The 27,430-nt window shown below is 41.9% G+C and overlaps 1 protein-coding gene across 11 annotated transcripts; it reads right to left on the reverse strand.

Annotated features, from left to right (window-relative positions):
* Nucleotides 1-995: 995 nt before the first annotated feature.
* Nucleotides 996-26,450, reverse strand: LOC132793261 (RING finger protein nhl-1). 11 transcript variants are annotated; one of them, XM_060803018.1, is made up of 14 exons: nucleotides 26,096-26,448; nucleotides 24,179-24,285; nucleotides 18,297-18,437; nucleotides 17,166-17,301; nucleotides 14,239-14,381; nucleotides 12,860-14,176; nucleotides 11,328-11,342; nucleotides 9,636-10,330; nucleotides 5,762-6,040; nucleotides 4,073-4,804; nucleotides 2,419-2,578; nucleotides 1,793-1,933; nucleotides 1,573-1,649; nucleotides 996-1,513 (listed from the first exon to the last, which is right to left on the reverse strand). In XM_060803018.1, the coding sequence occupies exons 3-14, from the start codon at nucleotides 18,429-18,431 to the stop codon at nucleotides 1,300-1,302; spliced, it is 4,044 nt and encodes a 1,347-aa protein (XP_060659001.1). In that variant the 5' UTR covers nucleotides 18,432-18,437; nucleotides 24,179-24,285; nucleotides 26,096-26,448; the 3' UTR covers nucleotides 996-1,299. The 11 variants fall into 11 exon arrangements, with proteins under 11 accessions (XP_060659001.1, XP_060659009.1, XP_060659002.1 ...); XM_060803026.1 differs by lacking the exon at nucleotides 11,328-11,342 and having other exon boundaries at nucleotides 12,359-14,176; nucleotides 26,096-26,450; XM_060803019.1 differs by lacking the exon at nucleotides 11,328-11,342 and having other exon boundaries at nucleotides 9,636-10,378; nucleotides 12,893-14,176.
* Nucleotides 26,451-27,430: the final 980 nt, after the last annotated feature.

A 27,430-nucleotide genomic window follows, 5' to 3' on the forward strand; every position in this document is an offset into this window, starting at 1 on the left:
GCTACCAATCAAAGGTTAATTGCGACTGCTGCAAATCAACAAAGTTTATTACGTAATCAGGCGTCGATGCGATGCGTTTGAATCAAGTGAAACGAAGGCAGCCAGCAGTAGGTAAGCCATAAAGTTGTGTAGTGAACGAACTCAGCAAGGAGCACTCAACACTCATATACTCACCATTCACCATTCATTCACGCACTCACATGCATTTTAATCACATAAAACTCACTTACATTGGCAACATTTTGTGTTATTTGTATGAGCCAGTAAATGTGTGTGTGTGTGAGCATCTGTGTGAGGGAATCGTTGTCGTTTTGTTTTACTCTGCAAGGGATATTATAACTTTAGCAGCAAGTTGTTAATCCACTTGCTGCAGATTCTACTTCAAACTTTTACAAAATTGAAATGCAAATATTTTCACCCAATTTCGCAGTGCTCGCAACTGCATGAAAAGGTTTATTCTATTTCATTTATCATAAAATTGAGTAATTATATTAAATTTGAAATTAATTGAATTGCCTTTGGGAAAAATGTGATAAGTAATTAAATAATATATTTGCACAACAATTATTCGCTTTTGTTTTAGACCGTCAGTGTATCAATAGTTCGTGTTGCTCCCAGTGGCACGTTTTTTTGTTATTTGTTCTGGCTCAGAATAGTACTACGTGGCGTATGCTCAACATTTGCTGGCAAACAAATTTATGCGATTACACATAAATCTACAGCTGCTTTCAGTGCTTGTTGTTCAAGTTGTTGTTGTGCTCATACACACAAACGCACACATCTGCTAAACCATATAGTTTATGTGGAACGTAGCAAAAACTTTCATTTTGCAACCCAAAAACATCTTAATTTAATAAAGTGGCAGGCAGCCAGGCAGCAAAATCTGTGGAAATTTGTTGTGGGAGCAGCACTGCACAGCCAAATAAATCTCAATTAGGCCAAGCTCTGACTGCAGTGAATTCATTATGTGTGCTAAATGATTGGACCAAGTGCTCTTTCACTCCAACTCTGACGAGTTTTCGCTTTGCTTTTTTTATTCAATAAATATTTATGTGTGTACGTATAGTATGTATATATGTATGTATTATAGTTCCTCTTTTTTTCTCGCATTAACAAGTTTTTCGATTTTTTTTCATTTTCCAAGTTTGTTACTTAAATGATTGATTGATTTCTAGGCCTAGAAATGTCGACATTCAATTGTTTTTAAGGAAACTCAAATCAATAATGAAAATTGTTTTAGAAATTATAATTGAAAATCGTATTAAGTAAACCAAGTAATGCAATGGATGTGGGCGTGGCCTAGAACACCTGGACACGATGATTCTCACGATCGCAAACCAAAATGTTGCCGTTTGACATGATGGCCACTCCCTCGAGTCCTTTGAACTCCGAGTCACCGGAGCCCCAAGAGCCGAAGGTCTTCAGAAAACTGCCATCGGGATTGAAGATCTGTATGCGATTGTTGCCCGAATCGGCCACAAATATATAACCCTGATCATCCACAGCGACGCCACTGCAATTCCAAACAATTATTAAACCCAATTTTAAATGGGTGCAATTCGAATTTCTTACCGTGGAAACTTGAATTGGCCATCGTCGGAGCCCTCGCCACCCACTGTAGACAGCACCTTGCCATTAACATCGAATATCTGTGTCAAGTAAGAAACAGAGGTTAAAGTAATTTCACATAATTGGATGGGTGCAAAAAGGAGAGAGACAGAGAAAGTGTTGGTGTGGTGAGAAATCTGGAACATATTTTAATTAAAAATGTTCATGTGAACTGACAGCTTACCTGAATTCTGTGGTTATTCGAATCGGAAACAATAACACGATTCGTATTCGATACGGCTATATAATGCGGATGTTCAAGCTGGCCCTCGCCACGGCCACAGGAACCGAATTTACCAACGAAGGAACCATCGGATTGGAAAACCTGACCACCAAGACCAAGACCAACAGCAACAACAGCGACAACATGAAACGAAACGTATTCATAAGTTTTTTATCCAATTGCAATGTAATGCAGAAAAAAAAAACGAAAGAGAGAATAGTAAAAGGTATAACAACTTTCACACCACCAGCAACAGCAACAGCAGAGTCCAGCAGTCGAAGTTGAGTCAATCCAAGCACAATTCCACACAGAGTTCATCCCAGAGTCCATCAGTGTTCTGTATGTGTGTACACGAATATATTGCAGTTAAGCGCATGAAAATTGCTCTACCTCATTGTGGGCGTGTCAGTGGCTGAAGGCCAACGTCTGAGGTTGCCTTCTGCCTGCCGTAGTTCAAGTGTGACAAATTGGGCAAGACTCTCTCGAGCGAGGCTCAGTCTGAAGCTGTTGCCGTTGCTGTTGCCGTTGCTGTGCTGCTGCTGATGATTATAAATATTTGCATGCAAATAGAAAGAAGCAGCCATTACCTGCACTCTGTGGTTCTCCTTATCGCAAACGTAAATGAAGCCGAGTGCATCGGTTGTTACGCCCCAAGGATAATTGAATTTGCCATCTGCGGTGCCCTGCGAACCGAAGGCGCGCAAGAAGCGTCCTTGTGGATCAAGCACTTGTATGCGATGATTGTATCTGCAACATAGTAGAGAGACAGTTGAAAGGCAGCTCGTGTAAATGCCATGCGACAACATGATGCAAATTTAAAACTCAATACTCAACACATAATCGTATGCCATTTAAGAGAATTTCGTAAGGGTTCCCTTAGCGCAGCAAATTACTTTTTAAATAAATACAATTAAATATGCTCCTTAATGTGCTTGTCGTTGAGTTGAGTTTCGAAGAAAAACACTTGATTAAATTAAATCAAGCAGCCATTTTTGACACTCAGAAACAGTTGTAAGTAACAAAGAAATCTTGCAAAAAGGGATCTGGCTGCTTATAGTTTAAGCAAATTATTTCGAAATGGGTTTACAATGTTCTTAGAAAACAACTCCAAGATGAAGGTTTAAACTGGACAATAAATGAGTAGAATTTATGAAATTATATACGAAATATTGCGGAAGATTACAATATTCCAAGAAAAGGCTATTTTAACTTCATTACTCAACCTAATTGTTTTGTTGGTGACCCAATTTTCGCTTCTTGGAGTGAGACATTGATTTATTAAATTGTAAATAAATAATGTATTAAATTTCACCCAATTAATTTCGATTTATAATTTAAACTGTTTCCAACTCATATGTTCTTGAATTTCACTGTAATTTCAGCAAAGACAATTTAAATCAACTAGAAAATGCATAAAGCTTTTTCCATGCATTGTCGTTTATCTAAAATACGTTACTTTAATAGAGTGTGCTGTGCATGCAGCTGAGCAACAAAATGTGCAAAACTCTTCTCTTCATTAATTACAAAATGGCCACAGTCGAGCTCATTACTACGCCGGAACTTTAGGTGAGTGTGCGTATGGCAAAAGGGAAAGGGAGAGGACGACAGACTGTGACGCATTTTATACGCTTGCTTTTGGGAGTTAGGGGGTGATAGGGGGAGTTGCGGGGGTCTTTGACTGGCGAGGTGTTGGGGTGGGTGTCGGGGTGTTGGGCTTAGGCTAAGCCGCTTAACGTGCAAAATCAAAGTTGAGGCACACAATGAGCCGAGAGCCGTGCACAACGATGGTGCTTAACGAGATTTTTCGTCAGACAATGACAGCCCGGATGAAGCATGAAGATTGGCTGCCCAGATACACGTATGTAGCAAGTATACCAAAAAAAAAAAAAAAGCGGGGAATAAACAAGGCAACAAAAAAGGTTAGCAGTGAACATGAGGCTTAAACTGAGAGCTGGAACAGGGAACTGAGAACTGGAGCAGGAGACGCAACGCACATGTTTCTCATTAACGCGGCTATTATGCGCTTAGCCGTGCCAATTACCAGGACACGAGGTCCAGGACACACCAGCCACATGCAGCTGCGACCCCCAAAAGCATGGCAGCTAAGTCCGAGAATTAATCATGGACTATTGTTTCGACTTAATTAAAATGCAGCTGAGAACAGCAGCTCGAGCAACGGTCGAGTAACTCTCAAGCTGACTGCGGACAATTGGACTTTGGATGTTTTAATGTTGAACTCACCTATCGGCTATGATGTACTGGCCAATGCGATTGACCGCCACGCCGGCGAGGCAATCGAATTCACCCTCGCCGTTGCCATACTCGCCAAACTCCTTGACAAAGATGCCATTGGAGTCAAAGACCTGGACGCGATGATTGCTCGAGTCGGCGACGACGATGCTATTGTCGGGACCGACGGCAAGACCGCGCGGCCACGTAAAGGATCCGGGCTCGCTCCCCCGGCCCCCCAATTGGAACAGCTGCTGACGCTTGCGGAGGTACACCTGCTTAGGGATAGTACCTGCCACTCCGGTTATACCGGCTGCTGCTGCTACCGTAGGGGACGTAGGGGAGCCTAGCCCGTTTTTTGACCCGTCATCATCGGATGAGGCCAGCTCATTCGCCTGGCGCAATGGCAAACCCAAGCTCAGACGTCGCGACACATCGCTCGCCGTGCTTCGGCCACTGCTTGACGCTCCCGTCGAGCCGGAGGCGTGACTGTCCCGGCTGCTGCCAACGCCGCTGCTGCTGCTACTGCTGGGCGCATCCTTTGAGCTCTTGTTGCCGTACTTGCTCTTCAGGTAGCGTGCCCAGGAGCTCAAAGCCTCGCCGTCCTTATTGTCCGTGGAGCTGCTAGCCAGACCGCTGCGCGAAGATCCCACGCTGCGATCCGTTATCGGCGAATTGTCGCGTGACTTCAACGCATGCGTCGAGCGACTGCGAGACAAATCACTGCCGCCATAGCCGCTGTATCTGTAAGATATAATTGTTGGATTAGCGGAAGGTTGTCGGGTCGAAAGTTAAGCGAGGCAGCTGGCAAATATCACAAGGTCAGATAAGTGTAATCACTCTGAGAATCAGTTTAATTACACCAATCCAATTAATTGCAATATTCATGAAACTGTTCGAACAACTCTCGTTCAAAGATTGATTTTGATTGTGGGATTGTTTCTAATGTGGATGTCGGCTGATTGATGATGAATGAGGCGAGCTACTGAAACTGCAAACTGCAACGGCGACTGAAATGGAACTGCGTGATGAGAGAGTTTCATGAGACTGAGCATGAGATTTGTACAGAGTGGGCAACTGTTTTCCAAAGAACTATACAAATTGTGGCTTGTTTCCTGTTAATTATCGGTTAATTTGTAACGCGCTAAGTAACATTTGTTTTTTGGTTTACTGTTTCTTTTGTTGTAGACATAGAAAATTAAATAAAAAATTATACAAAATGAAAAGAACTCAAAACGAAATCAAAAATATAATTATAACTTTGAATTAGTGTGTGTGTGTTTGTGTGTAGAGTGCAACATAAACGAGAACGAGAACGGAGAAACGTGGGACGAGCACGCAGAGAAACTCATAAAAAAAATTATAAAATAAAACTCATAAAAAGATGTTTCAAAAATAATTCATCAAAATCGCTCGTGACTATCAAGAGAGAGATAGGGCAGGTCGGGGGCATGTGGCAGGGGCAATAGGCAAAGGACAAGGACGAGCACACGCACAATGAAAGCGCCCAGATATAGACACCGATTATACAAGTATATATAAGATACTTAAGATATGCGCGATATATATATACAACCGTAATAGCATCCTATTTACAACTGAGAAATTTTGGTTCGGGATTTGTTTTCAATAATTTTTTTGCAGATATTTTTTGGTGGAATTGGATTCGATTGGTTGGTTGGTTGTGGTTACACTGCGCACCTTGAGGCCAAGTAAGCGGATGGCGAGACTGTTGTCGGTGACACGGGCTCATCCAGATCGTCGTCGTCGTTGCCAAACTGATGCGAGGAGCGACTGCGGGCGAGTCGAGTGCGACGCTCCTTCATGGCCAGATAACGGGAACGTCCCGTGCCGTAGCGGCTGTCCGAATCGTCGCCGGTGCCATTGGCATCCTCATCAAAGGAGGCGGTGGGCGTGGAGAGCGAGGGTTGCGCCACAATGGCGCTGCTCTTGCTTTTGTTTAGGAAGCGGCTTGTGTAGCTACGAAAAAATGTTGATTCGTTTTTGGTTTTTTTGTCTATTTTGCTTTTAACATTTCTATATTCTCTATTGCGATTTGTTGTTGCTTTTTTGCTGTATTTGCATTGTTGGTGTTGTTGTTGTTGTTGTTATCGATGTTGCTGTTGTAGCTGTTGCCTTGCCAGTGTTGTGTTCAGTGTTGAGTGTTGTTCGGTGTTCGCTGTTCGGTATTCGGTTTTATACGGTGTTCTGTGTGTGTTGCCTCGCACCTGGCTCAAAACTTTGTAAGCCCCTCACATTTCGGGAAAATCCGCGACCGCTTAATGAACTAACTTTTAACTAGCTTTTATCTGTGTAACGAGTTCAAGTTCGGGTCGCTGTTAAAGTAAAGAGTAAGAGTGAAGTCGATGTCGGGTTCGGGTTCGGGGTTCGTCTACAACTCGATATGCTTCTACAACCCTGGTTCTCTCTGTGCTGTTTGGCTCATTTATTAGGCAACCAAATTCAATTAAAATACAAAACGAAAACGAACAATAAAAAAAATTGACGGAACCAACAATGCGCTCGCAAAAGTTTCTAATTAAATTCACATTTCACATTATCGAAAAGTTATACAAAAGTAGCAAGAAAGTTAAGTACGAGAAATTATGTCGCCAATTGGCGACAGCTTGGCAGGATAGGTAAATACATAGGTGGATAGATACAAGGATACAAAAGGGTACAAGGTAGTTTTGGTAGTTTGGTAGTTTGATTGGCAAAGCAACACGGCAAATTACAGAAAGTATAGATAGCAACTACGAATACAACAGTTTATTACAAGTAAAGCAACAACAAAAAGGATACACTTATCATACTATTTAATGCTACTCAAAAAAGTACTGTAAAAGAGAACACACAAAAAGCTTATTAGTTGAGTATTATGCTGATGCTGTGGCTGTGGCTGTTGCTCTTGCTGTTGATGTGGCTGTCACATCAACAGCTGCTGTGACGTGTATTCTGTGCGACAGCGCATAAAAGTAAGCAATGGGTTTTTTGTTGATTCTGTTTTTACTTTTTTTTGCATTGCTCATCGATTACATTCAATATGCCCTTGCAGTTCGACCAAAACAATGAAACAAACAAGAGGCACAAAAAATGGTTGAAATGGTGAGATGGTGAAATGGATGCGAAACAACTGATTCTCGTGGTATGTTTGAGTTGGTTAATTGCTTCGCACTTGTTTACAAGTTAACAAATAACAGGAAAAAAAAAGGAAGCACTGTATAAAATCAGAATCAGAAAACTGCTGCTGCAGCATTCAATGGCATGCAATCAATGAGATGGCAACAAAAAAAACAAAAAAAAAAATAACCAATGAAATGCGGGCAAGCTGCGAAACCAAATTCCTCACATACTTTATATACTATATATATGTATATGTATAAGCTCACTCGAGCATATTTTATTGTTATGTCGAGAATGTCGCTTTAAGCGCACCAAAAAAACAATAGCAAATCGCAGCCCATAATATTTGAACAATTACTTCGCTAACAACAACAGCTGGCTGGCACTTCTTGATGGCATCAAGTTTTAATTATATTACCGAGAAATTTGTACCCAAACTGACCGAAAGGCTTCAATAAATATATTATTGACGCTGTAGTAAATTAGGAAAAGTACAGACAAAAACACAATGACAAAGACAGGACAGGACAGAACGTCGTTGAACCCTTTTGCTTCGCATTCGAAAGGTCACTGAAGTGCTGCTGCTGCTGCTGCTGCTTTTGCTTCCTCAGCTGTGTGAATTGAATTGAAGTTGCTTTCAAGCCACTGAGTGGTGCTTTCAGCAACGCCATCATCTCTAACTTCCAGCCTCAGCAGCAGCAACAGCAGCTCAGTGGCATGTGCGTCAACTTATTTCAAGTTCTAGTTGACTTGCTGCCTCACTTTCTTGCTTTAACCCCTTGCTACACAATCTGAATGTGCCTCATGATACAATTTAAGAAGAACATTTCTTTTGACTGTTCAAAAATGTCAGCCAGCACACATAAATTCACAGGAATCCCGCTGGATTCTGCGAAAAATCGCAGCTACACAAAGCCATATAAATTCTCTTTTATTTAATGTGCTCAAAGTAAAAAGCACAAACGAAACAATGTCAGCGTTGATGTATATTATTATAAAATTTATAATAATTTAGTCTATTTGTCTTTTTCTTCGTATTCTATTTTCGCATTCTCAAATGTTTTATTGTGCCTCCTGGGGTTAAGTGAAAGCCTTTGTCATTGTCTGAGCTCTGATACTTGGGCAACCAAACTTTGTATGCGGTGCGCTTGTTAGTTTCTTGTTAACTTTCGAATGGCTTTTAATGAATGAGGCTGATTGAAGTATGGCATAATGGCTGACTGGAGAATTGAATAAATAGTCAATTTCGGTGAATGCAGTTGCACATTTAATGGGCACAACAAATATGAAAACATCACAAAAAAATAAAAACAAGAGGGGAAAAATGGGGGAAAGAGATTTGAGGGGCATCTCTGCATCTATTTATTTAATTTGACGTGTAACATCCGCAAGTCGCTTTCGGTAGCGGGCCCGGTAGGGTCTACTTATGTACGGTATGCTAAGGGGCAGTGCGCTGCAAAGACGAACACAGATACAGATACATAGATACAGCAAACAGTGTGAGAATTCAAATACAAATATATATTCGACGGGAATTCAATTGAGGAGGGAATTGAGGGAAAGTAAGGAGAGACACGTTGACTACGAGCTTGTTTACCTATAGCTGGCTTTTTGGCTGTGGCGAAGGCGAAGGCGGCGCTGGCGACGATTATGTAAAGGTTATGAACTTGACAATTAGACGCCACACGAGGCGTATGAGCAATATTATGGCCACTGCGATGCTAATGCCAATGTCACGCAGTAGTACAAAGCTGCAGCAGAGAGAAATCACATACAAACATATGGACATATAGACAAGAACAACAATATAGAAATGGCAACTGCAATGGCATATTGAACACTAAATAGAAATCAATTAATTTCATTAAGCATATCAATTTAATGGCAATTGTTTGTACAAATAACAAAAATATTAGTAGTTGTGTGTGTGTTTGTGCTTGAGCATATTATGTTACTAATTGCAAAGTTAAATTAATCACTCGTATTTTGCATTAATGTAATTTGATTAATGCAACTGCATCCACAATTATCAACTAGCAAATAAAAAAACACAATTAGAGACTGAGTAAATGCAATTTGCGAGCATGAAATACCCTTTGCAGTAAATGACGATTATTTACTTTAATAATTAAATGAGTAATTTAATCACACAAAATAATTAAATTGCAACTTTAAAAGTCACATAAATCAACTGCAAAAGTAATTAATGTCTTTAGACATATTCGCAAATATTTTCAATTATTGTAAAATGTTAAAGTCCCAAGAGAGTAAGTTCATTTATTTTGCATGCCGCTTTTGAATGTGAGTGAATGTGCGTTTGTGGCCATAAATTATTTTGCTACTTTAAGGCCATAATCAATAGCAAACATTAAAACATAAGCCATGCACAGATTAGCGAATAAATATTGAATACTTTTTTTACTGCAAAACTTGGAAATTCGGATGGAAATACCTGCTGCTGCCGCTGCCGCTGCCATAGCGATCCTCGTTCTCGCTCAGATGATGCGGAGCAGGCACAGGTCGAGTGCGTGTCGCGCTGCTGCTGCTGCTGCTGCCACCGTAACCGCTGCTGCTAGTAGAGCTAGGTGTGGCATAGCTGCTGCGTGATGTGGCAGCGGTGTCGTCTCGCGAAGCACGTCGTGCCTCCAAGCGATCCCGATACGAGCTGCCCGATGTGGTGGCTGCTGTTGTCGAGCTGGCTGCACTGCTGGGCGTCGATTTGGTGGCACTGCTGCTGCTGGTTGCCGCACTCGTCTTGGGCTTGCCCTCCGCCTCCGACTCGGACTCCGATTCGGAGCTTGTCTCCTCCTCGGTGCTCGACTCGGACTCGGCGGCCTTCTTCTTGCTGTCTGCACCATTCGTCGTAGTTGCCGGCGTGCTGTGCTGCGGCAAGAAGCGACTTACAAACGGTTTCTTCTCGGGCGTCGCTGCCGCCGCAGCTGTTGACTCGCGTGTCGTCGAGTAACGCGCTGTGCTCGCTGCCTTCTGTTGTGCACTGCTACTGCTGCTGGGCGCTGCACTGGCAGCTGCTGCTGCCGCTGCGGCCGCTGAGCTGGCAGAGCTTTCGGTGGAGGCGCTGCTGTCGCTGCTGCCGGAGCGTTGGGTCTTCTTTACCGCTGCCACCTGGGCGGAGACGGCCGGTTTGGACTGTTGGGTAGGAGTAGGAGTTGCATCAGAGTCTGTGGCGCTGTCAGCCTGTTAGTTGTAGTTGATGTTGTTGTTGTTGTTGTTGGGTTGCAAGCGAGCAAAACGTAACGAAATGCAAAAGTAGAGAGAAAGATACCGATATGCGTATGGATGATGACTGTGGCAATGACTATGCATACGGACAAGGATTCAGGATATTGTTCTGGACATTTGCAATTGACAACGATGTGTGTGTGGGGGTGTGTTATGTGTGCGTAGGAGGATGCGTTGCGGGACGCCTGGCATTTGTCAAACTCAGCCATAGAACACAAAATATGACGCACGCCGCCGCCAAACGCTGACATAGTTTTTGCCGAGAGTGACTCGTAACATTTGCATGAATTCATTTAAATAACTAAAAATAACCATTTTCATATCCCTTAGAAAATGAGTTCATCAATTTGCCGTTATTTGTGGCCATCGATATTTCCGGAAGGTATCGAGCGACCTTTTTGTGTGTGTACGCAGTCTGCACATTTAAAAATGCCAAAAATACTTGGATAACAAAACAAGACAAATATGCAACGAGTGCGCATATGTCACACACACACACTAATACTAATACACGCATACCAACAGGAAGCAGCAACGCTGACAGACATGATTGAAATGTTCCCATTGAACTGCGCTTTGTGTAACAGCGACAATGTAGTGCACGGGCAAAAAACATTGTGCGAAAGAGATGATGGGCAGAGAGTGACAGAGACACCCACTCACAATCACACACACACACACACAGACGCATACGCACAACAAATATATATACAGCGGACATCAGAAATTTGTGACAATGAAATAAAAAATACAACGAAAAAAACATACAAAGAAAAGGAAAAGGCAAAGATAAATGAGATTCGGGCTTTCGCTTGGCGTTTTGGCGGTTTATTTAGCTGGTTCTGGTGTTGGCCAAAATCGAATAGAGATATTTAGTAAGGTTTAAGCAAATTAACATCACTACCACATCGTTTGTCCACTTGCAAAAACAATGAAATAGAAAGAAAGAAAGAGATACAGATAGACATAGACATAGAAAGTTTATCTTCAAGTCACTTTGGTTTTGTTGTTTTTTGTTTGATTTTCACATAAAAAATTTCGTTTTATTTGTAACTTTTTGCAGTCTCTAACTAAGCATAAAACGACAAGGTAATAGATGTTAAATTACTAGTATGTATGATGAATAAAAAATGGTTACGATTACGAGTATGCCTACAAAATTTTGTACAATTCATAATTTCTGATGTCCCTGCTTTGGGTCGTCACTTTTTTTTAAGAACAATAACAATGAACTCTTCGCTTTGCAAGTAGTGTATTGAATATTCTGTTATGCCGAAGTGCATTTACGGCCATTAGTCGATTAGGTTTTTTATATTATTATTATTATTGTTGTTGTTGAAAAGGTTGGACCCAAAACAGCATTAAAATAAAATGAAAGGCGCTCACAAGACAAAAAAACGGAACGGAACGTGAAATAAATAAATAAACGAATGAAACTTAACGTACACATAAAACAAAACATTTGTTAGGGCGCAGAGTAAGAAGGTAAAAGGTATAAACAGGTGAACAGGTGAACAGGTAACAGGGTAACAGGTAAATTGGTAAATAGTTAACGGTTAACAGTAAGTAATTTTTTGCTTTTGTTTCGTTACAGACTTACGGAGCAGGGGGAAGTGTGAAAAGTGAACACAAATAAAGAAGAGTTTTGTTTTATTTTGTTTTGTTTTGGACAAAAACACAGTTGGCAAACATGGCGTATACGTAACACAAACAACAGAATACTGTGCAGCAGCTTCGTGACACGTGGCAGCTTACAGACAACAAGCACCGCTGACTGACTGACTGACTAACTGACTAACTGACTGATTGAAACTAATCCTCATCCGTTTCATACTCCTCCACATCATCATCTTCCTCTGGCTCCTCTACAATCGGAGCTTGAGCCTCACCCTCAGCTGTGTGCTCAGAGTCCAAGTCCGTTTCGTCGTCGGTCACCTCGATTTCCTCCTCTGTATACTCATCTTCCTCATCCTCTTCAGCTATGACAACCGCCTCAGCTGATCTCTCTGGCTCCTCCTTATGACTATCGCTAATGAGCTCTTGCTCATGCTCATCCGCCTTCTCCACAAGCTCTGTCTCCGGTGGCACCACATTAATCACAGGCGGCTCTTGCTCAGCCCGCTCATCGCTCTCCTCACTTTCACTGGCTGTCACCTCGATGTATTCATACTCGGAGGAAGAGTCACCATCATCTTCCCCTACCGTGGGCACCGTTAAAAAGTCTGTCTGTTGCTTTGTCTCTGGCTGTTGCTGCTCTTCGACTCGCTGCTCCTCTTCGACTTGCTGCTCCTCCTCGACTTTCTGCTCCTGCTCTGCCTCACTCTCACTTCCAGTCTCGCTCTCAGTCTCGCTGCTGTCGCTGCCACTGTCACTGGCCGCATCGTCATCTTCTTCCTCCTCTTCTTCTTCTTCTTCATTTGCCCCACTCACACTTACCTCGGCTCGTGCTGTCGTCGCCGCACTACGCACTGGAGAGGCCGCCGCCTGCTGGTTACTGCTGCCGCCATCACTCTCCTCGCTGCCTCCCTGTCCGCCACGCTTCAGTGCCGTTACACGCTCCGTGTTGGGACGCTGCTCGCTGCTGGAGTCCGTTGCCGTTGAGCTTGCCGCACCACTCGATGCGGCAGTCTTGCGCTTTTGACGCGCCAACTCATCCTCGTCGGGGGCTGCGGCGGATTGTTGATTCTTTTGCTGCTGTCGCTGCATCGCTGCCTTCTGGGCCTGGATGGCTGCTTGAACGGCGGCTTGTGCTGCAACTGCGGCATCGGACTTCTTCTCCTTCTTCTCCTTGCCAATGTCCGCCAGTCGCTGCACTACGCGTGAGCAGTCGCTGAGACGAATGATGCCACTCAGCTGACCGCGCGAGACATCCTCGCTGTCGAGCACACGATCCTTGCGCTTCTCGATCTCCTGCTGGCGTTGCTGCTGTTGCTGCTCGCTGTCCGAGTCCTCATTCTGATGGGAACGCACAAAGCGCGAACGGAAACGTGACGATTTGCCAGCACGACTTGCCGGTTCGTTCTCGTAGTCGTTGTCGTAATCGTACTCAGAGCGTCCGTAACGATCGCCATAGCGATCGCTGTTGTTGTTATCTTTGGCAATGCGCTGTGGACGCTCACCGAACTTGCGTCCGCCCAGCACGGGCTCATCGTTGTAGCCACCACGTTCCTCCTGTTGACGGAACTGTGTAGCCAGGCGATGATCACTCTTGGAGCGCATCAAACCGGGTTGCAAGGTGGTTGGCGGTGCCAGATGTGAGCTGCTCACGGAGCCGCCGGGCGTTGAGTGTGGCGCTATGTTGAGATCACCAAAAGTGGCCAAATTCATGACCAGCTGGTTGGGATCGATGGAGACGAGGAAGCGCACACGGCGACTGTAGTCGTTGTTCTCGTACTCAAAGTGCCGGAGGAACTCGACGGTCTTCAAGAAGATCTCCTTGGTGTCCATCAGTTCACAGTCATCCCATTCGACGGTCTCGTTCATGTATTTGTCCACGATGTCACAGTTGCTGGTGATGTTGGTTATCTCCAGGTCCAAGTTCTCCTTGAGCGTCATCAGATTGCGCAGCTCCACGGCCAAATAACGATCGATCTCACCTTTCAGCTGATCGGATCTATCCTTGATGGCCTTGGTGATTCGTCTATATATCTCGTCGATTTCCTCTGTCACGCTTATCGCGTTCGTCTGGAGACTCATCGTGTTCTTTTCGATGATGGCCAACGAGTCCTGCAGCCTATGCAAACTGCGACGAATCTGTCAGTGAAACAATTTATTAGCATAAGAGAAAAGAGTATCGTATATCAATGGCTGTTCACCTGTGAGTTGAAGCGGGTAATCTCTCGACGCAGTATGTCCATGTGGGCGCTCTTGCAGTCCTCGCAGATCTTCTTCTCGCAGTGAGCACAGTGTGAGAGATAGGCCTTCTCGGAGCAAACGCCGCAGCGCTCCATGATTTGACCTACAATTGGAGTAGAACATTAAACAAGGGGGTTTTATTAAATCATTCAGGAATTGCATTGACGAATGAAATGGCGAACAGTGAAAATGAAACAGAGTTCTTTGAATGAAAACTTGAAAAGGAGTTCGAATTAGACTAATTGAATTGCAAGGAGCAGTTGAAACAGAATACAGAACAGTGGAAAAATAGAGCAAATTGAGCTAACATTATGAATATATATCGTTTTCAAAGAGAGTTGGAATGAAACATAAAAAATTAAAATATAACGCTATTTTGAAATAATTCAAGATTGTAAACGCATGATTTGAAAGCAAATCTAATAAAAAATAAAATTTTATTTTACCATTTAACTAATTTGTCACGTAAAATAAAACACTGAAACAGTGAACATAAAACAGAGTAGTTTAAGCTCGAGTCTAAATAAAATTTGCATCTTTTTCACTCGAAACAGTTGCAACCAAAAACATAGATTTTAATAAAGAGCAATATAAATAAAACACTAACAATTGAGTACAAAAAATGTTGCTAAAGTGAAACTGTTGAAATGAAAACGATTGCCACGCATTCCAAAATTGATACTACAACAAAATTGCTTTTGCCAAGTGTCCAATATGCACATAGCGTGTCAAATCCCAATCCCAATCCCAGAACGTTCCCTGTGGCCACAAACAACTGTCAGGCAGTGCAGTGGCAGCCAAACAGTGCCAGCCAACAAGCTGTCTATGTGGCTATGGCAATTTTTGGCAATTGCCATTCCAGAGAACGTGCAATCAATTGGCATTCCTTTTCGGCTTGTTTAGCATTGCCAAATAACCAGGAAAAAGTCAAAGTCATGTTAACCGTGCGCTGACTTGTCACACTCACTGTGTAAAACGTAAAACTGTGCAATCAAATGCCAACGGCGGGGGCCCGTTGACAGGCCGCTAAGCCATCAATTTTGCAGTGTTGGCAGCAGCTACTGCAGCTGCAACAGCAACTGCAACTGCAACTGCGCTTACAAAACGCATAACACAGCAACAGGAATCATTCGCTGGCTGAGTGAGCGAGGAGGGGAGGGAATGGAGGGAACTAATGCGATTTCAAGAGTGTCGCCAAATGCAAGAAATCAACTGCACCTAAGCGTTATTCTATGTGTTCTAGATGTTTATGTGTCGTTGGCAGGCACATCCTGCCAGGACATGCCGATGTCTTGGCTCTGCCAAATGCAAATAACGAGCAGTCGCCTCCGTTCACCCTCCCCACCGCCCATCGCCCGCACTGACAACAATGTGCAGTTGGAATCACAGTCACAGTCACAGAGTAAACTTTTCTGCATGAATTGCTGTCCCCATCACCCTCTCCCACTATTGCTGCCAACTCTTTCCCTTGTCTGATGAACCTCTGCTTCTGCTCTGCAATCTCTGCTGTGCTCTGCTGTTCTGTGCTTGACAATAAACTTGCTACACCCTGAAAAGTATGCTATGTTGACTGTGCTGCGCCAATAGTTGGCTGTATTTTCTTGTGTAATCATATGGAAAAGTGAATTTGCAAATACTACATGAGATTGCGAGTCCTTGTATCATGGCATCCAGTTATCCATAACATGCGGCGGCTTGAAAGGATTTGCCCAGTAGCAGCAGGAGCAACAGCAACTTTCGCTCATTGTCTATAATACAGACATTTGCATAGCAATTGCAGAAAATTGTCAAAAATACTTGATGCTTTGTCTGCTTATTAACTGTTTGATACTGATTGCGAATACACTCAGCACACAGGACACAGCACACTCAACACTCAAAACTGTGCTGCTAACAGCTACTATTTGCATTTACTGATGAGTGTCGTTCTCATTGTCGTTGTCGTTGACGTTGTCGTTGACGTTGTGATTGTCATTTGCAATTTGCTTCGACTATCAACTTTCAAGTTATTTGCATAGTCATGGTTACAACCTGATCCTCAATATGCGCCGCAATGTAAATTATTCAAACACAGTGAGCGAGACACCACACAAAATGAACCAAAATCAATTTACGTTTTGCTTAGTTTTAATTGCTAACAGCATGACCAGAAAAGGGGGGAGCAAAGGGAGCAGGGAAAACGGCGACAAAACACACACAAAGCAGTCGATTTTTAATTGGAAACCAAATATTATGGCAATGGCATTTGCTTTTTGCTTTTTTATGTCCTTTTTGTTTTTTTGCTTGTTTTAATTCCTTTGTGTATCTTTTTTGCTGAAGAATTTAATTAAAGTAACGCAAAATTTGTTGCAAAGCAAAAATGTATTAATATCTACTTTGTTTTTTTTGTGTTCTCGACCTTTGTACCGGCCAAAAAGTTGCAATTATCACAATGCACAAAATGCCTTTAACAATATATGATATATTAAAAATATTTTATGCAAACAAAACGCTATGAAAATCCATTTTCAATGTGCAAATGCCAATTGCAATTTCATCTTTCATGGCATTTTGCACAGCAATTTCATACACGATGCCGTCAAAAGGATAACCAAACAGTCAGACGGGCAAACAGACAGAGAGACAGACAGTTGGCCTGACGGACAGTTAGGCAAACACAACGAGCGGACGAGAGAGTGAGAAAGAGAGAGAGTGAGAATACATTTGGATAGACAAAATGTCAGATACAGTTTTCAATTTTTCAGCTCTACTTAAAATGCAATAACAAAATTCCATTCAAACGCTCTGTTTATCTTTGCCAATGAATATTCATTTAGTTTTGTAGAATGACTGATGATTCCACTTGCAATGGCCTGCGAGGGGGGAGGAAAGTGGGCAGCAAACTCACCTGAGGTGGGATCCGGTAACTCGCCGGTAATTTCGATATGCAGCTCCAGAAAACGCTGAAGCGTAACGTTGGTGGGAAAGGCCTGCACTCCATTGTAGGGTATGCGATGTTCAGCACGGCACTCGGGGCATTTGACCTGCAAAATTGTGTAATTAAAACGTTGAGTAAACCAAACTCTCAATATCATTTGTTAATTGTAATGTAACACGCTTTAAAAAACCTCACAACATATCGAATAATTTATTATGTGGAGGCATCTTGAACGTGTCGCAATTGTTTGATCTCTGTCCACGCCTGGCTCCAAGAGAGCGGTGGCTTAACTCTGGTGCTTTTGGCAGAGGCTGAAGACAGTTATTGGTAACAGTTTTTGGCAGTTCGCCCAACGGATGCGCTACACAATGGCAAAATGCTTACCAATTATTTGCGTGTTGCTGGCGTAAAGCCAAAACAAATTTAAAAATACACACACACACACACTCACACACGCACACAATCAGAGAGTGAGAAGCGGGGGCTATAAGTAGCGAAGTAGACACATATTCATTTTTATATATAGTATGTATAGATAAGTACGTGTATGCGCCTGGTTTATATGTAAATTTTATAATTTTTCAGCAGCGGAAAACACAACAGCAACAAAGACACGAACAAGAAAAGAAACTGACGAAAAAAAAAAAGAATCAAGCAAAGCCAAATCGACGCAAATGCGCCGCAAGCGACAACAACGAACGAAGCGTAAGGAGGGAAGGGAGAAAAGAAATTACGTACAAGAAAAACAAAAAGAAAAACCCAACTCATTTCGTTTCGTTTCAATGTTGAGTTTGCCTTTGGACACATTTTGTTTTCATTTCCCTCATGCGATTTTTCGGGCTTTTGCCGAGCGATTTATTAAGCAGCTTTTGGCATGTGACGTAGCCGCTGAATAAATACGCCGCATTTACCAAAGATTGCCTCACACACACGCCGCACACACACACACACACACACAGACTCCACACGCACCCAAACCATTTGGCTTATGCATTTGCTGTGATTATGATTTATGACTTCTTTTCCTGATACAAATTTATATACCATTGAAAGAGAGTGAGAAAGCGAGTGAGAGAGTATGTGACAAATAAGTAATCTTACCTGACGTCGCACATAGTCGACCAATCCCTCCATGCAGGGCTCCATGCAGAAGGAGTGCTGGCATGGCAGCAGCTTCGGTATGCGATACCTGTCCAGGCAGACGCAGCACGTCAACAACTGTTCGAATTGTTCCATGGTTCACTGCAAGATCAACCGAGAAATAGAGAGGAAGAGAGTGGGTACATCATTAGACTTGACTTGATTTGATTAGATAGCATGAGAGAGAGACAAAGTCCTGTCAATTTGATATTCATATCATTATAAATTCGCGTACCTCCCGCCGTTAAGCTCATCATAAGATGTCCCAACCGCCTGCCTCCTGCCCCCAGTCGTAAGCTGTCCCCACCAAATCGGATTGTTACATTACGAGTCCTTACATTCGAATAAGCACAAGGACAGACCCACCAACAGTAACAGCAGAAAAAAATGCAGAAACAAAAGAAGCGAAACAAATATCAGGCCCAAAAAGAAACAAAAACCAGCGGCAGAGGCATACAATAAATTGACCATTTCAGCGCCATTGTCGTAAATCGGGGAGCCTCAGCTTCAGTTTCACTTTCTTTCACCCCACCTCCCCCATCCTATGTTGGGTTCATTTAGCCTTGGCAAATATTCTAAGCCACAAATCTGCTTACAGCCTGGCTTCATTAAAAGCGGTTTATTTAAAAGTACTCAATGCGGCTCACACAAAAATGCGGCCAGCAAATGTAAATAGACATCAGGAGAAATGCGAATACGAATGAGAGCGAAGATGATGCCGTGAATGGAGAGAGAAGTGCGGCTTTATTGCAATTTAATTGCCAATAACTCAGCTTAATTATGAGCACACTTGAGGTGAGCCTCAAAGAGTCTGCACACACACTGATATAGAGAGAGTGAATTTGAAGTATACTTCACACATCATTCAGTCAGCCACACAATGCGTTGGCAAAGCAATCAAATCAGGCAACAAATATTTATTCTATATATAATACGAATATGAATACAACAAACTATTTGCAGCTTGTTTCATTTGCCGTAAATCGATTTTGCAGTTTCCAGTTTGCAGTTTTGCCCCCAAAAGAACTCATTGAAAGCTCAACACAAACTGCAAACTGCAACAGCAATCAGATGAATGGAAAAATGAATTGCAAATACCTGTTAGCTCAATAGAAAGTGCAGTTTTGAATGGAATTTGCCGATGCAAATCTTAGTTTGATGCGAAGCTTTGTGAAGCCATTTTCGCATCGAACATTATGCGAGTGAAATAAATTCCAATTGCATTTGACATTAAATCGATGCAGAGAGGTAAGTTGTGGCATTTTGCTTGCTTTAAAGCAACGCAAATGTTTTTATTCGAGTGCACAAAATTAGATTTTCATATTCACGCGCAAAGGGATTCGAGCGAAAGTGAAAAAGTAATTCAAGCAGTCAAAAGCTGGCAAGCTGGCAACGAGTGCAAATTCTCAACCGAAAATAAGCTAAAAATGCGCTGTGCTTTTAATAATAAAAATGACACACATTTTCCCCATCAAGCCCAAAAATATTTCCCTCATCTCTGCTCTATATGATGTATAAATAAATGCAATAACGTGCAATCTGCTGCCGTTGCTGCTGCTGCTGTCGCGCATATTGCGTATACGCCACGTCAGCAGCCGGCTCCGGACAGGAGCAAAAAGAGATACGTTACAGCCACGCCTCTCGTTACGCCTATTTGTATATGTGTGTGTGTGCAATGCGCACTTCCTGCACCAATAAATAAACATCGAAGTGCACCACTAATTGTCGTGTGCCTGTTTGCCATTATCGTGTGGAATATTTAAAGCGTTGCTTTAATGCGGCCAAAAGTTCACATTGTATGCTGCGCCTCACACTCTCCACTTTACTCCTCACTCGACTGGCAACAGGCGTTTGTCAGTTGTTGAAAAACTCATGCGAATGGCGTGCAATTAACTGGAAAACACGCTTAAAATCAAATTGAATAGAAATTTTGTCGTCCGCTCAAATTGTGCGTACTCGTAACGACTCTGTGTGCGGAGAGTTGAGCGAGCGAGCGAGAGAGAGGTGTGGTATGCTAAAGTGCGACGGGGACAGGGGCGAGTTTATTTTGAATGGACCGGAGGCGTGGCAGTGGGAGCCACATGTGTGCGGCGAAACTAATTTTGCAATTGCATTTCTGAATTGGCGCTGAAAGGATTAAAATGAAAGGCACGCCCGGCCATAATAGGAACCATCAAGCAACGCGTCCTTCCTTCTTCGATATTCCCCATTTCCCTTTTTGTGTAATTCAGCTCGCTCGCACTCATATGTATTCTTAGTTAAATTTGGACAGCAAAAAGAGGCTGGGGGCGGGTTCTTTTGCCCAGACTTCAAAGCACATTCAATGCACAATTTGAATGGCCATAGAAAGCGGCAACTTTGTGCGGCAGCTTCAACCGATGGGAAGCAAAATAGAACCCAAGAGCAGCTGAAGCAGCAGCAGCATCAAGGCTGAAAGTAATTTGAGAATATGTTTATGTCCTTGAGCGCACTGGCAGCGCTTTAATTTGCACTTCCATAAACAAATGCATTAAAAATAATATGCCCGAAATCCGAGCTCAGTAAAATCAATTACACAACGAGCTGGCTTTTGACAGCAGCATTTGCCGTTTGGCTATTATAATTTGGTTAGCTAAAGCAGCTAAAGGCGAACCGGCGACGCTTTCAAATTGAAATTGGAATTGTTTAATAAACAGAATGTGCAGACAAATATCTTACGAATATTTAAGCAAGTGATTGTCATCTTCATTAAGCCGATAAAACTCAAAAGACTCTAGGGCTGAAATTTCAATCGATTCAATTATTAAAACAATAAATAGCTGGCTATCTCCTCTGCTCATTGATGAGCAGCCAATGAATTGAATTATCAATGAGCATATATTTGTTATTTATTTTGTCAGCCTTCCCTCTGTTATTGTTTATTCGCCGAATGCGCAGAGTGTGGGCAAGATTGATGGGGACAGTTGCTCAATGTTTTGTTATTCTACATCCAATACAACAGCCAAATACATCAAGTATCTTTTGCTATTTGTATGTATGTACGAGTATATAGCAAAAGCATTAACCTTGATTTTTAAAATTAGCAAATTGTGTAGCAAAACGAAACAGACGCATGGCCGGCGGAAACGGAAATGCTTGCTAATAGTTTGAGTTCATTACAGAAACGAGTTCAAAGTCTTGCAGAGCTATTGACCCTGGACGCTTGCCAGCTGCAACAGCAACTGCAACTGCATCTTGTGAGTTGCAATATGTATTCTCAATCCTCATGGCAATACATCAATTTGCGCTGCTGTTTCGTATATAGGTCAGGCTATTCGCCAGCTGTCGCAAGTGACAAAAATCGACGGTTCGATGATGGATATAAAGCGATTGCCTGTCACAAGTACAAGAACAAACCGCACGCAGCGCAAAAGCAAATACGAAATACAGCAGTAGAAGAATACTAGCACGAAATACGAAATACGAAATGCGAATAGAAATTGAATTGCACAGAAACACAACAATTTGGGTCACACATTTGGCAGGGCCAGCGAAATGCAAAACCGCAACCCAAAAACCAAAAACACCCGCAACTTGTTCCCCTAGTTTCCTCCTCCTTCTCCTTTCACAACTCACCAGTAGATATCGGAAACAGTTTTTGCTCTTATTTTGTTGTTGTTGTTGTTATTGATGCCACTGCTGCTGTGTCAAAGCGGCACTCAGAGGCAATCATAAAATGCAATTGGTTTGAAACTTGACTAGATAAAAGACCGTAACGGGTAAACGGATAGCGGGTAAGCGGGCAGCGCGTAGTAAGTGGTATCGGTGATAGAACCGATTCGTTTATTCAATTTATTGTGATAGTTGAAATAGTTGAAATATTTTCAGCTAAACGCGAGGCATCAAATCGTATATCGAATTGTACTCAAGCACTTTGAAGATTTGGTTTCTATTATTTTTTCAATTTTAATTACGTATATATAGATATGCATTAAAATAATCGTTTCGAATTGCGTTAGAGAATTTTCATTTGAATTCGATGCGTTGCTAGTTTTTCGCAACGCGCCTCGTATAATTCGATTGGAAATGTAAAAACCGACTGAAGGCAGCTGAAAATTGCCAAGCACATGAGGCAACAACGGCATAAAAGCAAAGCAGAAATTAACACAAAAAAACAAGAGCACTGTATTATATTTTAAATATATACGAAAAATCAGCGCTGTGTGTGTATCTATATATAAGCATCTGTATCTGTATCTGCAGCAATACGTGGAGAGAGAGCCGTGAGACGACTGCGAGATACAAACAAACAAACGCGCGATCGAAATACACACGCCAAAGATATTCTTGGCATCAACATCGTCGACGTCAGTATGTGAGTGTGAGTATCTGTGAGCTAGTTGCGTATGTATGCTGCGTACTCGCAGCTATATAGCTATAGCTATGCGCTCAGCTCATTAATGAGTTACATTTGTTGCACGTGTGTGAATCGAAATGAAGTTTTCACATTGTTTTCCTTTGACTTCAGACCACGAGAAAGCGCTGCTAATTGCGGCCTACAGCAACAATGTAATTTGCCTATCTAACACTCACACATACACACACACACAGACAGATGGAGAGAAAGAGAGGCAGAGATCTGGCCAGGCGTTGACGTCATCAAATGACTGACTATTAATAAAGCTGCCGGCATTTGCCGTTAGCATCTTAAGTATCTTTGTGTGCGTGCGTATCTCTCTCTCTCTGTCTTTTTCAGTAAGTATTATGGGCCTCTGTAAAGCCTATAAATAAACTCCATTGAAAACTGGAACGATATTTGGGCTGTTTGAATTACGCTCCAGTTGCGACTGTTGCAACTTCGCAAATACCTCAGCAACAATTCCACTTATAAACGGCAATTAACAACTTGAATTTAATATTAAATATTAACACACATTGATAGCAAAAACAAAGAGAGAAAATCGCAACAAAGGCAAATACCTTGCCATGGGGTCTATTAGCTCTTTGCCTGGCATGTGACGCTTTTTTGCAATTGGTTGAGCAAAGCCAAAGGGATTCGACGCTACGATGAGTTGGCAATTTTTGCAAGCAGACACACAAAAACCAACACACACACCCAGAGCTCAAGGTCGAATCCGTGTGAGACCCTTGGAGGAGTGCGAAAGAGGCGCTAAAAATAATAATGCGATTTGCCCGGAATTCAACCGACAGACAGACTGACAGACAGACTGCAAAGCAAAGACTGTAGACCGTAGACTATAGACTGTGTTGACGGCCTAAAGATAGCACTGCAAATTCAAGTGCTATAAATAGAAATCGCCGAGATAGAACAACATACAACTGCAGCAGCTGAAACTTCACAGACTACAGATGGGAGTTGCGAGAAAAAAGAGTGCGAAACGAGCGAGAAAGGCTTTTTTGCATTTTTCAACTATTTAACTTGGCAAACTTCTGCCTATTAAGAACACTTCATTTATGGCTGCAACTATTTAATATCTTAATATTATTTCAACTTCACAATTTCTCAACAAAAGTTTCGACAAGTCTTCAGCAGCTAGGAATTTACGATTAAAAAAGCAATATCAACAAATTAAACATGAATATATCAAGGCAAAGAATTGCAAATCGAAAGAAATTAAAAAATAATTCAACGATTTCTGTGCTGAAAATTATCATCGCTCATATTTAATTAAATTTATGGTCCGCATCTATCACGTTTAATTTAATTGTTTATTATCCATAAATTGGCCATAAAATGTATAAAACAAATTGCATTTATTATTTTTAGCAGTTTGTGAATGAAATTTGATTTGCGTAAAAGTTGCCGCTGCTAAGTGTATTTCAATTATTAACTATTTTATATTTTTCATATACTGTTTACTTACAGTGGCTTTTGTTGTTTTGCTTCTTCCGCTCTGTTTCGACTTCCTGTTCCTAATGTTTATCCGAGGCGCCCGTTGGGGCCCTGTTGCGTCGCTGTTAACTGTGTTGGCTGCAAGTGCGAGACAAAGACAATGAGAGTCAGAAAGTGAAAAACACATAGAGAGAAAGTGAGGGAGAGAAAGAAATAGTTTCAATGCAGCTGCCAAATCGCATGATTAATCACTTGAGTTTTGGCTGCCATTCAACTGCAATTAGACGAGGTAGCTTCGCCGCCATTTTCCACTTGCCACCTGCCACCCACATTGACATCTACATCCACATTCCACCCACTGCGTATTGCATATTCGAGGTGAGCATGCATGACGACCACATCAAATAGTCCGGTAGCGTACACGAATTGATGAATTTCGCCATTTGGATGCGTTATTGCATTCATTGTTTGCCTGCTCATTATCATTATGAGCTAAAGCCGCACCGTGGATGTCGCATTAAATTGCATTTCGACAAAAGAACCGCAGCAAAACAATGTTGCCACATTGGCTCCATCGAGGGCCAGCATTAACAACTTCTGCCTGCATATTTCACATTCAACTTGATTGCAAATGTTTCGCTTAATTAACAAAGCATCTCAATATTGCAAGTGTATTCATCGCTGCACTGACAAAACGCAGCCAACCTGAAGAGGCACAGCTTGCAGATGAGAATTATTCAAGAATTGGAAACGTGGCAACACTTGCGATATTACTTTTCCTTCGACTGCATTCGCACATTCAGTGATTATCCATTTCCAATGCGTTGCAACGTTGTTCAATATGCAAATGCAACTCGTTTTTGTGTGTTCTAATTACGCTGTGAGTGACCTTGAACTTCGATATCACGCATACGCCGTGCGGTACACCATGTGCTGTGCCTCTGTTGCAGCAGCGAGCAGAGCTCACGTTTTGTTATTGTTCCACGAATCTGTTGCATACTTTTGGGCTGGCGCCTAACGAACCATGTGAGAAAATCGCTTTCCATAAATTGAGTGGCATTTAATCGGTGTATTTATTTAGCGCCTCGTGAAAAACAATGAACACAAAATGCCAAATGAAAGTATAAATAAAAAAGCGAAATAACAATAAAATAGAAGTTGAGCAAAAACAACAAAAAAAAAATGAAAAAAAAAAACAATGTGTGTTAAAGCAAACAAAAAATTCGCAACATAAACAATCAGGTGTGGATACAAATCAAAAAAAAAGAAACCGAAAAGAGCCATAAAAGTGCGCAAAGAGACAAAAGAATTTTTCGGTGCGCGAAATTTTGCTAAACAAAAACGAAAGAAAAAGGGAAAACTAATAAACGCGAAACCAAAAAGCAGAGCCAGATAGATGAGCGATGAGAGTTGAGAGAAAAAAGCAACACACACAAAGTAGAAACGAAAAAAGAAAGATTCGAAAAAAAGCTGAGTAAAATGTCGCTGATTGAATAGAACTAAAAATAACACGGTAACGCGGCGTATGAGCAATCTGCCGTGTACCGTGGCTAACTAAATACAAACTCATAAAAAAGCAAATACACGATTCATATGTATTTTTAATGTGATTATGCTAAAATGTGTTAATAAAACGCCCGCGATAGATATATGTATGCATTAGTTTTGAGCAGTAGCAACAACAAAACGAGATGAAAATATTTTTGACAGCTTCACCAGCTGTGGGCGGCAGCGGCGGCGGGTGGTGCGGGGACAGTGCGGTGGCATTGAGGTGCGGTGACTCGGCGCTCTCCTGTCTGCCCAGCCAGGTGACATTTTCAGCTTTCAGCTTAATTTTGTACACCAAATAAGAATTTTACATAATCAGCGCGCATCGAACGCAATTCACATTTCGCTTCAGTTTTTTTTTTTTCGGCTTGCAATTATGTTGCAACTTCGAGGCACTCACTTGGGGGCAACACTGCAATTCGACAATTTGAATTTGGTTAACTTTAGCACACTTATTCGCATGCCTCCGCGGCACGTTCAGTTGCACGAGTTGCGAGTCGAGTCGAGTCGAGATGAGTCGAGTTTTTCTTGGAAGGGGCACAAACACTTTCTTTAATCCTGCTTCGATACTCGCACTGGTGCTTTTCGCACCCTACGCGCTGCACGGCAGGTGTATGATCCACTATATATATATATTCGATATATATATTTGTAAGGCAGATATATGCATATACTATATATAGGTATTTGTGCTATATAGCGAAAGAACTGAGGAAACTGCGACACGTCCACTCGCGAGCGTGCTACAAATGAAAATGAAAAGTTGCTCGATGCTGCTCTCAGCCAGCCAGCGGCAACAACTTTGATGATCAGCCGTTTTGAGGTGAATTTTATAAAAATAAAACGTGCAACAACAATAACAACAATAGATTGATAGAAAGAATTTCGTTTGCCGCTGTCCACTTTCACACCCCACAAAAAAGAAAACGACGATCCGCTCTTCGCTCTTCTCGCTCGATAAACCTCTTCTATTGGAGATCTTTTCTGCATTCTTTTCTACAATGGACATTGCATTTTCATTGTCGCTTAGCCCAAGGCTGTCATAATTTGCATATAGTACTGCGAGATGTTGTTGTTTTAATTGATATTATATAGAGCTTTTAATTTTTTATATGTTCATTCTTTCTGCTTATTTCGCAGTTTGTTTCTTGGAACGCCCACACTCTCCGCACCTCCCCACAACTTATTCCAGCCCACGCATTAAGCCCAACAAAGTATGAATCATTTTCTGGCTATTTCTACGAGTATTTATAAAAGAGTATTCATATTTATTGATATGCGAGCATCGACAAAGTACAAGTACAAGTAAGTACATTCTTTGAATGCGAAATGCGAGTGTGAGTGCGATTGTGAGTACTCGAACTCATACTCGTAGTCTCTTGCTCAAATTGTCTGCGCAAAAAACATTTCATTTCAATTTGCAAACTCATTAAATTTGAATGCTAAAATACAGGCAAGGCCTTTGGTAAGTAAAAGTAAGTAATTGCAAGATCGCATCTGAAATACCCTAGAAGTAAATGTTAATCATAATCCTTAATTTCACTAGAAAAAAGAGTCAATATTATTCCACTAGAAAATATCGTCAATATTATTCCATAATGTTCAATTTCCCTTACTTAAATGTGAGTTCCAATTTTATAAAATAGTTTACTTGTCATATAACATAACATATTTAATACTGTCAAATTTTAAAGATCACAATCATTATTATTGATGTCTGCTCTGTGACAAGTGT

This window comes from Drosophila nasuta, chromosome 3 (assembly GCF_023558535.2).
Source record: "Drosophila nasuta strain 15112-1781.00 chromosome 3, ASM2355853v1, whole genome shotgun sequence".
In the NCBI taxonomy this organism is placed as follows: Eukaryota; Metazoa; Arthropoda; class Insecta; order Diptera; family Drosophilidae; genus Drosophila; species Drosophila nasuta.